Source organism: Bufo bufo, chromosome 8 (genome assembly GCF_905171765.1).
Source record: "Bufo bufo chromosome 8, aBufBuf1.1, whole genome shotgun sequence".
Taxonomy (NCBI): Eukaryota; Metazoa; Chordata; class Amphibia; order Anura; family Bufonidae; genus Bufo; species Bufo bufo.
Window position 1 is genome coordinate 104,623,062 of NC_053396.1, and position 15,048 is coordinate 104,638,109.

The 15,048-nt window shown below is 43.3% G+C and overlaps 1 protein-coding gene across 1 annotated transcript in view; it reads left to right on the forward strand.

Annotated features, from left to right (window-relative positions):
- The window catches only part of LOC120977257 (wiskott-Aldrich syndrome protein family member 3-like), a 47,938-nt gene that overhangs the window by 10,966 nt on the left and 21,924 nt on the right, over positions 1-15,048 (forward strand). The window contains exon 2 of the mRNA XM_040405108.1: positions 4,755-4,889. Coding sequence (XP_040261042.1) covers positions 4,755-4,889 — 135 coding nt within the window. The remainder of the gene's footprint in view (positions 1-4,754; positions 4,890-15,048) is intronic.

Sequence of the window (15,048 nt, forward strand, 5' to 3'; positions counted from 1 at the left end):
ACGGACGGTAAGTATGCTGCTCCCCCGCTCCCCGCTACACTTTACCATGGCTGCCAGGACTTTAGCGTCTTGGCAGCCATGGTAACCACTCTGAAAAAGCTAAATGTCGGCTCCGGCAATGCGCCGAAACGACGTTTAGCTTAAGGCCGGATCCGGATCAATGCCTTTCAATGGGCATTAATTCCGGATCCGGCCTTGCGGCAAGTGTTCCGGATTTTTGGCCGGAGCAAAAAGCGCAGCATGCTGCGGTATTTTCTCCGGCCAAAAAACATTCCGTTCCGGAACTGAAGACATCCTGATGCATCCTGAACGGATTTCTCTCCATTCAGAATGCATTAGGATAATCCTGATCAGGATTCTTCCGGCATAGAGCCCCGACGACGGAACTCTATGCCGGAAGACAAGAACGCAAGTGTGAAAGAGCCCTAAGTAATATAAATATTAATAAAAATAAAAATCATAATATCAAGGACAAGGGCAGAAGAAACAATCTGTTTGTGACACAATACAGTACACAATACCAACAAATATGTCATATTGTAAAAAAGTATTTTCCCGTCCTGTCATATGATAAAGAATGGACTTACATAGTTGTAGATGGGGTCAAATGCGCAGCTAGAAGGGCGCCCACAATTGCAAACTATGTCAGCCCCAGCCTGTATCAAGAAGAGAAAAAATGGCAACCAGTGTGGCTTAGGACCAAGGGGAGTTATAGGTGTGGACATCACAGGTGCATTTGCTGCACACATATGTTAATATCCAAAACTTTCTCTTCAACTGCAAATAACAGAGTTTTCCCAATGAAAGCGTATCTCAATTGCAACACAACCCATGCTGTTTATTTAATTACTTGCACAAAATGTAAATTGCAATACGTGGGCTGCACTATTAATGCAATAAAATCCAGGATACGCAAACACATCTCTGATGTACTCCACCATGGCAGCCGCAATGTATCTGCAGCTAGTCTGCATTTTGCTGTTTGCCATGGTGGGGACACATCAGATATGGTAGTACAAGGCATAGAAAAAGTTTTTCTGCCTAAACGTGGAGGAGATTATAGAAAAAAATTATTAAACAGAGAGTCTTTTTGGATATTTTCATTGAACACGTGTCAACCTGAGGGGCTCAACAAACGCCTAGATCTGATCCTGCAGCAATAATCTAAATACCAATAATTTAGTGCAATAAATCCTCTCCTCCTCCTTTTCCTGGGAATATTATAGGAGCAAAATTTCTGCTGATTTGACTTCCATCACATTCCACCATATTCTACCAAATAACTGTTATGTATCCAGCATACACCTTATGCGTATCCTTTCTATATATATATATATACTTTTTTTTGCATAGTCATTATATATATATCTTTTACTATGTATATGTATGGTCTCATGCTTTTTGTTTTTCCTTTCATTTATTTTTCATGAGAAGAGTTAACTGAAGGTGTGGCACCTTTTCTTGGGGGCGGTTATAGACCTGTGGAAACAATCAGTGAACACAGGTGCACCCTCCCCCTTAAAAGGTCTCACTTTTAATGTCTTTCTGTGTCATGAGGAAGGGCTGGACTTGTCTCTGGTAGCCCGAAACGCATAGACAAGACTGCTATTTTTGTAATTCATGGATGAGTTTTTACTGCAAGCTAAAGAAATCTACATTCCTTTATTCAAGTGGAGCTGGATTTCTTTCAACCTTTTCTTGCATATGCTGCCCGTTACCTGACACGGGTCTTCCATGCTCACAGCTGAAGGAGGGGCAGGTGAGAGCTGCTGAACTTCCCTTTTCTTTATACATATCTTGCTTTGTTCTTAAAAACTATACCTTCTACATGTGCGCCACTGACTGTGTCCCAGCAACTAGTTAGCTAGTGAGCATCAGGAAGGTAGAGGTACGCATTGGCACTAAAAGCAAGTGTTACACACAGGGACACATGTAGGCTGTATAGGTTTTCAGTTCAAAGCAAGATATACACAGTCGAGTCCCATTATTAAGACCACTTCCTACTTTCAACATCGGCAGCTCATGAAGAAAGTCACGTGTGTAGAGCTGGCTTGGTGGATATATAAGGTGTGGATAGACTGTCTGCACACACATCTCTTGTTGCTGTCATGGTTAAAAAGTAGGGATCGACCGATTATCGGTTTTACTGATATTATCGGCCGATATTCAGGATTTTGAACGTTATTGGTATCGGCATCTATTTTGGCGATATTCCGATAACGTATGGGGAACACAGATCGCACTGCTGTCATCGCTCTCCGTGTTCCCTCAGCAGCACAGGGGAGAAGGAAGCAGTGTCTCCCTCCCCCTGTGCTGCCGCTGCCGCTGCCGCCAATAAGAGGAGTGAGGACAAGAGGAGGGAAGGGGCTGTGGCCACTGTGCCACCAATGAAGGTAACTCTCTCATTAATTCATATACAGGAGGCGGGAGCTGGCTGCAGAATCACATAGCCGTCTCCGGACCTCTATGAGGCTCTGAGCGGTAGCTGCGATCCACGGCAGTTAACCCCTCAGGTACCGCGCCCCCACACCCCAGTATTAGACATTGGTGGCGCAGTGCCCCCCCCAACCCCAGTATTAGACATTGGTGGCGCAGTGTCCCCCCCACCCCAGTATTAAAGACATTGGTGGCGCAGTGCGCCCCCCCACCCAAGCTCCCCAGTATTAATCATTGGTGGCAGTGGCCACAGGGTCCCCCTCCCCCCAACTTAAGTAATTTCATTGGTGGTGCAGTGGCAGTTCTGATCGGAGCCCCAGCAGTGTAAGCCTGGGGCTCCGATCGGTTACCATGGCAGCCAGGACGCTACTGAAGCCCTGGCTGCCATGGTCAGCTCCATGCTGCTGTGTGCACAAGGCACAGAGCAGCAGGGACAGTGTGAGATCCTATTTACCCTGATAGAGCTCTATCAGGGTGAATAGGACAAGGGTTCTAGTACCTAAGGGGGCTAATAGTTAGTAAAAAAGAAAAAAAAAAACACCAAAATATGTATAAATGAAAAAGAAAGATTTAAAAAAAAAAACTACACGTTAACAATAAACATTTTCAGCAGATTTGTGTAGGAGTTATTTATTTATTTTTTTTTTTAATTAAAATTCACAGAATAACTGTATAAATTATCGGCTATCGGCCTGAAAGTTCACAGATTATCGGTATCAGTATCAGCTCTAAAAAATCAATATCGGTCGATCCCTAGTAAAAAGGGCGATTTATCAGAGTTGCAAAAAGGGATTATTATTGGCTTTTGGGCCAAGGGTGGCAGTATTTTTAGAGGTGTATAAAGAGGGAACAAATGACACCATGGAAAAAAAAAGATGTGGAAACTACGGTGCACCACGTGCCATTGATGAGAGAGGTGAACGTATGAAGGTGCACAAGGGTGGACTGACACACTACAGGGGAGCATCTCACTACCAAAATGAACCAGGGGGCTGCCAGACATGTGTCTAAAACAACAGTTCAGAAAACCTTACTGTGTATGGGGCTCCGAAACAGACGGATTATCACTGCACCTCTGCTAACGAAGTTGCATAATCATCAAAGGCTTCAATTTTATTGGTTTTGGAATTGGACCTCCGCTGATTGGCAAAGGGTTAACATCTCTGATGAGTTTTCTGCTACATCAAACGGATAGACGTTGGCATGTCAGGTGAAAAACATCAGAAAACAAACACCCTGAAACCATTGCTGGAAGAACACAAGTTGCTGGTGGCAGCGTTATGCTATGGGGAATATTTTCATGGCATTCTCTGGGTCCACTCATCCATGTGGAAGGTATTCTCAACTGATTCATCCTTGCAGATCACGTACACCCATACATGCTGATTGTCTTCCTGCAAGACAATGCAACATGTCACATGGCTAGAAATGTCCTACATTGTTTGGAAGAGAAGTACCAAGACATCCAAGTACTACCCTAGCCCCTTAATTCCCCTACCTGAACCCAGTGGAGCATCTGTGGGACCACCTTGATCATCGTGTTCACTCCGCTCCGTAGATCCTCTGCCACGCACCCTCCAGCAGCCATGATATGCAGTGCAGTCAGCATGGCTCTAGATTCCTGTGACAACCTACCAGGAACTTACCTAGTCACTCCCAGCCCGTCTAGCTGCTGTCTGTGCTGCACACAGAGGTTACTCTGGATATTAGCTGGTGGTCATATTAATGTGACTCGACTGTGTATATGTTAGATGTAGGGAGGCAGCAGGCAAGGAGGGAAGATGCAGGCTGAGACGCCTGCCTCTGCATCTTACAGTTATCTGTATTCAGCGTACAGTACACGCTTTCTTTGGGATTTCTTTGGTAACGCTAAGAGAGTTGCTAAAGGGAACATTTTAGAGTCTGCTTTTTAATAAATGTTTGAAAAATTCCCTAATAAGTTACAGTATTTTACAAAAATTCATGAAATCACTTTTCCCACACCTTTAAAAAATGTATTGACAATTATATTTTCAGAATTATATTCCAAACTGCTGCTAACTCATAGATGCCCACATACTTTGGATGAGTATTAGAACTGCTGCCGTTATATTACCGATGTGTGATTCATAGTTGAAAAATGAGCCCAGTAGAGATTAACTATGATTATATGTGCACAGAGTTTATATGATATGATGAATTTATTAATTGTTCAATTAATTCATTAATTGTTGTAATTCAATCAATTTATTAATTGTTGAATTTCATAGTTTGCTGCACCATTTTCACTTCTGGTAATTGAATGAGTAATTTATGTATTTGCATTGCCCATGATGTAGGCCGACATGCAGAGGACATCTTTGGAGAGCTGTTCAATGAAGCAACCAGTTTCTACATGAGGATGAATTCACTGCAGGAGAGAGTGGACTTGCTTGTCATCAAAGTAACTCAGTTAGACTCCACTGTGGAAGAAGGTAATCAATTCACGTGATATCCCTGCCATTAATTATTATGTAGTAATTATATGACCAGTGATTCATGTAAAAGCTATTTTTACACGTATCTGTACCTTTCCTTTCAGCATTCAGCAATGTTCATTGTGTTAGGAGGGTTTCAGATTCAGATCATCCCTCGATTACAAAAATCCAAGACCATTTAAGGACTTGGTTGTCAGTGATACAATTAACTAAATAGTACTCTTCATAGGGCTATAGTGCGAGTAATATGATATAGTAACAGTGCAGGGGCACAGCACTTCCGACAGGCGGTCTGCACAAGTGACTTTATTTACTGACCCCCCATATCATAGACGGTTACTGCTGGTGGTGGCTCCAAAATGAAAGTGCATCAATAGCGTTTAACCCTTCATCAGCCATGTCCAAGTAGGTAAGCAATTAATTGTATTCCGTGCTGAAATCCACATGAAATCTGTGTGAAACCCATTGTTTACACGGCTATGTTTTTTCCACATGGACGTGAAGTCCACAACAAGAAGAGGAAACTGCAAGAGGTTAGGCTACTTTCACACTGGCATTTCTGTGGTCCGCCTGTGAGATCCATTTCAGGGCTCTCACAAGCGGCCCAAAACGGATCAGTTCAGCCCCAATGCATTCTGAATGGATAAGGATCCGTTCAGAATGCATCAGTTTGACTTCGTTTGGTCTCCATTCCGCTTTTGAGGCGGACACCAAAACGCAGCTTGCAGCGTTTTGGTGTCCGCCTGAGGATGCAAAGCCAACGGATCCGTCCTGACTTACAATGTAAGTCAATGGGGACGGATCCGTTTTCGCTGACACAATATGGTGCAATTGAAAACGGATCCGCCTCCCATTGACTTTCAATGTAAGTCAAGACAGATCCGTTTTGACTTAGACTTTTTTTTTTTTATGAATAATGCAAACGGATCCATTCTGAACGGATACAAGCGTTTGCATTATCGGTGCAGATCCGTCTGTGCAGATACAAGACGGATCAGCACCGAACGCAGGTTTGAAAGTAGCCGCATGCTAGTTGGCCCCACTGAATGCCTCAGATTCCATGTAAATACTAGTATTTCCACTATGTGAACATACCCCAATACCTAGCTGCTATCTACAGAACCCTATCATTGTGCCTCAGTATTGGTTGCAAATAGTAGTGCATAGAGCGGACTGTTGGCAGATATTACCGACACAGTGGGTTAAATCAATGGAGTAATGTCAGAAGTGTATTACGTTATTAACACAAAATAACAAATGTTGTGTTAGTTATTCTTTATTAACCACCTCAGCCCCCATAGCTTAAACACCCTTAATGACCAGGCCACTTTTTACACTTCTGCACTACACTACTTTCACCGTTTATTGCTCGGTCATGCAACTTACCACCCAAATGAATTTTACCTCCTTTTCTTCTCACTAATAGAGCTTTCATTTGGTGGTATTTCATTGCTGCTGACATTTTTACTTTTTTGTTATTAATCAAAATTTTACGATTTTTTTGCAAAAAAAATGACATTTTTCACTTTCAGTTGTAAAATTTTGCAAAAAAAAACGAGATCCATATATAATTTTTTCTCTAAATTTATTGTTCCACATGTCTTTGATAAAAAAAAAAATGGTTTGGGTAAAAAAAAAATGGTTTGGGTAAAAGTTATAGTGTTTACAAACTATGGTACAAAAATGTGAATTTCCGCTTTTTGAAGCAGCTTTGACTTTCTGAGCACCTGTCATGTTTCCTGAGGTTCTACAATGGCCAGACAGTACAAACACCCCACAAATGACCCCATTTCGGAAAGTAAACACCCTAAGGTATTCGCTGATGGGCATAGTGAGTTCATAGAACTTTTTATTTTTTGTCACAAGTTAGCGGAAAATGATGATTTTTATATATTTTTTTGTTTCTTACAAAGTCTCATATTCCACTAACTTGTAACAAAAAATAAAAACTTCCATGAACTCACTATGCCCATCACGAAATACCTTGGGGTGTCTTCTTTCCAAAATGGGGTCACTTGTGGGGTAGTTATTCTGCCCTGGCATTTTAGGGGCCCAAATGCGTGCGAAGTAGTTTGAAATCAAAATGTGTAAAAAATGGCCGGTGAAATCCGAAAGGTGCTCTTTGGAATGTGGGCCCCTTTGCCCACCTAGGCTGCAAAAAAGTGTCACACATGTGGTATTTCCGTACTCAGGAGAAGTTGGGCAATGTTTTTTGGGGTGTCATTTTACATATACCCATGCTGGGTGAGAGAAATATCTTGGCAAATGACAACTTTTCCCATTTTTTTTATACAAAGTTGGCATTTGACCAAGATATTTATCTCACCCAGCATGGGTATATGTAAAATGACACCCCAAAACACATTGCCCAACTTCTCCTGAGTACGGCAATACCACATGTGTGACACTTATTTGCAGCCTAGGTGGGCAAAGGGGCCCACATTCCAAAGAGCACCTTTAGGATTTCAAAGGTCATTTTTTACACATTTTGATTTCAAACTACTTACCACACATTAGGGCCCCTAGAATGCCAGGGCAGTATAACTACCCCACAAGTGACCCCATTTTGGAAAGAAGACACCCCAAGGTATTCCGTGAGGGGCATGGCGAGTTCCTAGAATTTTTTATTTTTTGTCACAAGTTAGCGGAAAATGATGATTTGTTTTTTTTTTTTCTTACAAAGTCTCATATTCCACTAACTTGTGACAAAAAATAAAAACTTCCATGAACCCACTATGCCCATCATGAAAATACCTTGGGGTGTCTTCTTTCCAAAATGGGGTCACTAGTGGGGTAGTTATACTGCCCTGGCATTTTAGGTGCCCGAATGCGTGAGAAGTAGTTTGAAATCAAAATCTGTAAAAAATGGCCGGTGAAATCCGAAAGGTGCTCTTTGGAATGTGGGCCCCTTTGCCCACCTAGGCTGCAAAAAAGTGTCACACATCTGGTATTGCCGTACTCAGGAGAAGTTGGGCAATGTGTTTTGGGGTGTCATTTTACATATACCCATGCTGGGTGAGATAAATATCTCGGTCAAATGCCAACTTTGTATAAAAAAATGGGAAAAGTTGTCTTTTGCCAAGATATTTCTCTCACCCAGCATGGGTATATGTAAAAAGACACGCCAAAACACATTGCCCAACTTCTCCTGAGTACGGTGATACCAGATGTGTGACACTTTTTTGCAGCCTAGGTGGGCAAAGGGGCCCACATTCCAAAGAGCACCTTTCGGATTTCACCGGCCATTTTTTACAGATTTTGATTTCAAACCACTTCTCACGCATTCGGGCCCCTAAAATGCCAGGGCAGTATAACTACCCCACAAGTGACCCCATTTTGGAAAGAAGACACCCCAAGGTATTTCGTGATGGGCATAGTGAGTTCATGGAAGTTTTTATTTTTTGTCACAAGTTAGTGGAATATGAGACTTTGTAAGAAAAAAAAAAAAATCATCATTTTCCGCTAACTTGTGACAAAAAATAAAAAATTCTAGGAACTCGCCATGCCCCTCACGGAATACCTTGGGGTGTCTTCTTTCCAAAATGGCGTCACTTGTGGGGTAGTTATACTGCCCTGGCATTCTAGGGGCCCTAATATGTGGTAAGTAGTTTGAAATCAAAATGTGTAAAAAATGACCTGTGAAATCCTAAAGGTGCTCTTTGGAATGTGGGCCCCTTTGCCCACCTAGGCTGCAGAAAAGTGTCACACATGTGGTATCGCCGTACTCAGGAGAAGTTGGGCAATGTGTTTTGGGGTGTCATTTTACATATACTCATGCTGGGTGAGAGAAATATCTCGGCAAATGACAACTTTTCCCATTTTTTATACAAAGTTGGCATTTGACCAAGATATTTCTCTCACCCAGCATGGGTATATGTAAAATGACACCCCAAAACACATTGCCCAACTTCTCCTGAGTACTGCGATACCAGATGTGTGACACTTTTTTGCAGCCTAGATGCGCAAAGGGGCCCACATTCCTTTTATGAGCGCATTTTTAGACATTTGGATCCCAGACTTCTTCTCACGTTTTAGGGCCCCTAAAATGCCAGGGCAGTATAAATACCCCACATGTGACCCCATTTTGGAAAGAAGACACCCCAAGGTATTCAATGAGGGGCATGGCGAGTTCATCTAAAAAAAAATTTTTGCCACAAGTTAGCGGAAATTGATTTTTATTTTCTTTCACAAAGTCTCCCTTTCCGCTAACTTGGGACAAAAATTTCAATCTTTCATGGACTCAATATGCCCCTCACGGAATACCTTGGGGTGTCTTCTTTCCGAAATGGGGTCACATGTGGGGTATTTATACTTCCCTGGCATTTTAGGGGCCATAAAGCGTGAGAAGAAGTCTGGAATATAAATTTTGACACAAGTTAGTGGAATATGAGACTTTGTAAGAAAAAAATATATAAATTCCGCTAACTTGGGCCAAAAAAATGTCTGAATGGAGCCTTACAGGGGGGTGATCAATGACAGGGGGGTGATCAATGACAGGAGGGTGATCAGGGAGTCTATATGGGGTGATCACCCCCCTGTCATTGATCACCCCCCTGTAAGGCTCCATTCAGACGTCCGTATGTTTTTTACAGATCCACGGATACATGGATCGGATCCGCAAAACACATACGGACGTCTGAATGGAGCATTACAGGGGGGTGATCAATGACAGGGGGGTGATCAGTGAGTCTATATGGGGTGATCACCCCCCTGTCATTGATCACCCCCCTGTAAGGCTCCATTCAGACGTCCGTATGTTTTTTACAGATCCACGGATACATGGATCGGATCCACAAAACACATATGGACGTCTGAATGGAGCCTTACAGGGGGGTGATCAATGACAGGGGGGTGATCAATGACAGGGGGATGATTAGGGAGTCTATATGGGGTGATCACCCCCCTATAAGGCTCCATTCAGATGTTCGTATGTGTTTTGCGGATCCGATCCATGTATCCGTGGATCCGTAAAAAACATACGGACATCTGAATGGAGCCTTACAGGGGGGTGATCAATGACAGGGGGGTGATCAGGGAGTCTATATGGGGTGATCACCCCCCTGTAAGGCTCCATTCAGACGTCTGTATGTGTTTTGCGGATCCGATCCATGTATCCGTGGATCCGTAAAAAACATACGGACGTCTGAATGGAGCCTTACAGGGGGGTGATCAATGACAGGGGGGTGATCAATGACAGGGGGGTGATCAGGGAGTCTATATGGGGTGATCACCCCCCTGTCATTGATCACCCCCCTGTAAGGCTCCATTCAGACGTCCGTATGTGTTTTGCAGATCCGATCCATGTATCCGTGGATCCGTAAAAAACATACGGACGTCTGAATGGAGCCTTACAAGGGGGTGATCAATGACAGGGGGGTGATCAATGACAGGGGGGTGATCAGGGAGTCTATATGGGGTGATCAGGGGTCAATAAGGGGTTAATAAGTGACAGGGGGGGTGTAGTGTAGTGGTATTTGGTGCTACTTATTACTGAGCTGCCTGTGTCCTCTGGTGGTCGATCCAAACAAAAGGGACCACCAGAGGACCAGGTAGCAGGTATATTAGACGCTGTTATCAAAACCGCGTCTAATATACCTGTTAGGGGTTAAAAAAATCGCATCTCCAGCCTGCCAGCAAACGATCGCCGCTGGCAGGCTGGAGATCCACTCGCTTACCTTCCGATCCTGTGAACGCGCGCGCCTGTGTGCGCGCGTTCACAGGAAATCTCGCGTCTCGCGAGATGACGCATATATGCGTGACTGTGCGCAGAGCTGCCGCCTCCGGAACGTGATCCTGCGTTAGGCGGTCCGGAGGCGGTTAAAGGGGTTTCTGGGAGTTTGATAATGATAGTATATCCATCATCTGATTGTGTGTCTCCAACTTCCGGCACCCCTTCCAGTCAGCTGTTTGATGAGACTGCAGTGCTCCAGTGAGCGTCACGGCCTCTTCCTAGGACAATGGCGTCACGTTCATTGGTCACATGGCATATTTACAGCTCAGTCCCATTCAGGTGGGCTGCAATACTAAGCACAGCCACTATACAATGTACGTTGCTGAGATCCACAGCCTCTTCAAACAGCTCATTGATGGGTGGACCCCCACCATCCTGATATTGATGAACTCCTGAAAAACCTATTAATCTGCTACCAGCAATATCAGATTGGCAGGGGCCCGACGTCTCACACTCAGCACTGGGAGTCTGCTCCAGAACTACAGTACACAGCTCAGTCCGTTGTGTAGTGGATGGGGCTGGTAACTGCAGTGTTGCTCCCATTCAGAGGAATCAGCGCTGCAGTTACCAGCTCCATCCGCTACACAATGGAGAGAGCTGTGTAGTCCCAGCTCCAGAGCTACATAGAAACATAGAATGTGTCGGCAGATAAGAACCATTTGGCCCATCTAGTCTGCCCAATATACTGAATACTATGAATAGCCCCTGGCCCTATCTTATATGAAGGATGGCCTTATGCCTATCCCATGCATGCTTAAACTCCTTCACTGTATTTGCAGCTACCACTTCTGCAGGAAGGCTATTCCATGCATCCACTACTTATTGCCTTTTTTCACTAACTGGGCTCATTTCTCTTCTGCCTGTGCTTTAGAAGCTCTTATAACTTGTTTGGCCTCTCTCTGCCTAATACATATAAATTTGATATAAATTTGCCTGTCATCCTCGTTTTTTTTATTTTTATAATTACTAAATGCTATCTTTTTTGTTTTTAATGATTTTGGCCACTTCTGCTGAGTATCACAGTGGGGGGATAGATGCCCGCCGGTCTAATATTGATGGAGTATCCTTAAGACAGACCATCCTGTACAACCCCTTAAAGTTGTCTTAATTCTGTATCATGTGTGATTTGTGTGCAGATTTTTCATGCGTATCTGACGCATAATAATAATAATATTATTATGCAGTATGTTTTTTATCATAACTTTGGAGTCTTCATTTGCCTCTGAAATTAAACTGTATTTTTTGTATTAGTCAAATGAAATGAATTCTGGCACGCCTCTAAGAGACGATTGCTAAAATATCTTAAGTAAACTAAATTACCCATGTATCTTCAAAGCCTGGCAGTAATTGATCAGATGAGAAGTTCAATTAACTGAGGCACTTCTGCCCTTTTGGCTCAGAATCGGTGGTGAGACCCAGGCATTTGTTTCTGGCATGCTCCATTTTCCTGCTATGGGTCCCGTTCTAAATGAATTAATCAGACTATGTGTTCATTAATTGGAAGATGAGTAAACTGCTATAATGTAATGGCACTTCTTAAGGAGAGACCAAAATTAGCAAGGTTGTGTCATCGGCACATTACAGATCATAAAACCTTCTCTAGATATATCCCTGTTTGATATGTCAGGGCGCTGTAAGATACCCAGCGCATCATTGCTCCACAATTTGTTGTCTTTATGTGTTATACTGTACATCTTTATTGGACTGATGTAGGATACCTAAATGTAATCCATCCCAAACAATTGTCCAAAATGTTAGAGAGATGGTTGCAATGTGTATAATACCACCCGGGAGCATTTGATTCTAGGAAAAAGGAAAGAAATGCTAAAAGGAATGTCACTAGGATAATTAGTATCAAACCAGGAACCATGCCTGGTAGAGCTTCCTCAGTAAAATCGATGGATACCTTTCTCCCTTCTCCCATCTGTTGCACCAGTTCAGAGAAAAACAGCTATTAGTAGATATGGTAATCAGATCTAAAGTGCACTGAGGTCGGGACGTTTTTCTATAGAAACGACACAACAGATGGAGGGGAGAAAGGTATGCTAATACTGTGTAATAGTAAGACAGTATCAGATCGGTGGGGGTCCAACTCCCAGGACCCCCGCCCATCAGCTGTTTTAGCACTGCATACTCTTCACTGTTTATCTGCACACAGTCTAGCTTGTATCAGCAGACGGTGTAATTGTCACTGAATTGTAGTTACACTGCATCACCGCCAGGGGCGGATTAAGTGCATCATAGGCCTGGGGCTGTTTCCCTAACTTGGGCCCCTTTCCTCTATTTATCTATGACCCGACCCGACCCCCATTCTGTGTTCTGCCCCATAGTTAATTCTATTTATAGTAAATATTTAAGAAGAAATATACAACATAAAATTCTTTCCAAACTTCAACCCTTTATTCAAGTTTTTATAACAATGGTAAATGGTCATTCAAATAATATATTAAATTAAAAAAAATTTATTAGAGGGGAAGATTTAGCAAAACTGGTGATAAAGGAAAACAATTGAATTCCACCTTTCATTTCCCAAAGGAGATCTGAAAAATGAATGGTGGAATCTAATTGGTTGCTAGTGACAACAAAGTCAATTTTCCGTAGAACCAGTTTTGAAATTTCTCCTCACACATGCCCAGCCCGGCGAGTGTTTGACCATCAAAATGGTGGATTATTAATCCCTGTGTCATTCAAAGATTAATAATTCACCATTTTGATGTTCTAAAACTTGGTGTGCTGGCCTGGGCATCTGTGAGGGGCTTTGGCCGCAGTACTCACTCTGGCATTCCTGGCTGCTGGCAAGATGGAGGTTGCTGGTTGCTGTTGCCGCTCCCGCACTGCACACAGACCCAAACCACGGTCTGATGAAGCTGGCTGGCGCTGAGAAGGAGGGGCGGGCATTAGTGAGGTCACAGATGGGGTGGGCATGGCGGCTGGCGAGGATAATCAGCTTCGCCTTCTGTGCTGGAGGAGGTACAATGAGTCACGTGCCCTGCTTCGAGACCTCACTCTTCTCACTCTTGTTCATGTTCTCACTCTTCCTTACTCCTGGCTTCCACCGCTGACGGGGACAGGGCCCTGCTGTTACTGCAGCAGGCAGCGCATCAGCGTATTGCCAACTGCAGAGCGCAGACATATTACTTCATGTGGGCTGTGTTGTTGAACTTTGTGGTGCAAATGGGACGTTAGGGATGGCGAATTGGCGATGGGCCCTTCACTCACCCTGGGCCCGGGGCTGCCGACCCAAACGCCCCTATTATAATCCGCCACTGATCACCGCAACAAGGGAGACCACGTGCAATGAAGACAACGCCGTGGCCTATTGAAATAGCTGATCAGTGGGGGTCCAGCTTCCTGGACCCCACCGATCTGATTTTGGTGACATATTCTAAGGATAGGTCATCAATATGATAACACTGCTCAACCCCTTTAAACTGTGCTAAACTTGGTATACTTATAGCCTGCCTAGTCAAACTTAACCCTAGTGTTGGCACATCTTTTGGCACACGGTGCCACATTTAAAATTGTTATTTGCAAATACAATTAACCTTTAGCATTTTACAGGTCAAAATTGTAATTTTTTTAATTGTCACAGACTTTCTGATATTATACATAGTGTCATAAGGCAGTGGGTGTCTTCAATTATAAAATGACTAAAATTATGTTTGACTACAAGGCATTTTCTGTACCTGCACTATACTAAAAATCATTGTTTCCTAAACCTGTCTTCCGGGAACCCTAACATTCATATATTAAGAATTTCCTATGGAGAAATTAACTATCTAGTTAGTCTCATTAAATCATTGGTGCAATTTTAAAAGGGGTTGTTCAACTCACAAAATGAATTAAGGACTGGAATGCGTTTAAAAGAAAGAAACCCACTTACCTATTTACTGCTTGCTCTGTTCCAGCACGGGTCCCATCCGTGCTGCTTCTGGTCACCTGTGGACGTATGATGTCCCATCTGTGGTCACATGCAAGGCTGGAGCCATTCACTGGTGATGTGTCCCTAGTGGCCGCAGAGGGTCAGTGGTGAAGTCCTTCTAGGAAAAATGTCACCGCTGTTGTCAGTGAATGGCTGTGGATGGTAGCGCATGTGACCATGGACAGACATCACACTTCTGTACCACAGGAGACCGGAAGCAGTGTGGGACAAAGCTGAGGATCAGAAGGGAGATTATAACTCACAACTACAGTCTTTGGTAAGAAGATTACCTTTTCTAAAGTTTACATCATTCACCTTTCTAACAGGTCAGAGAATAAACATTTTTGTGGGAGTGCTTCTTTAAGCAAATCTTCAGATTTGAACCATAGAACCAGTCTTAAACTGAACCCATCACATTGTACATGCAGGTCAATCGGCCAGCAGCATGTCATAGAGCAGGAGATGCTGAGCAGTTTGATATATAGTTTTAAAGCAAAAGATAA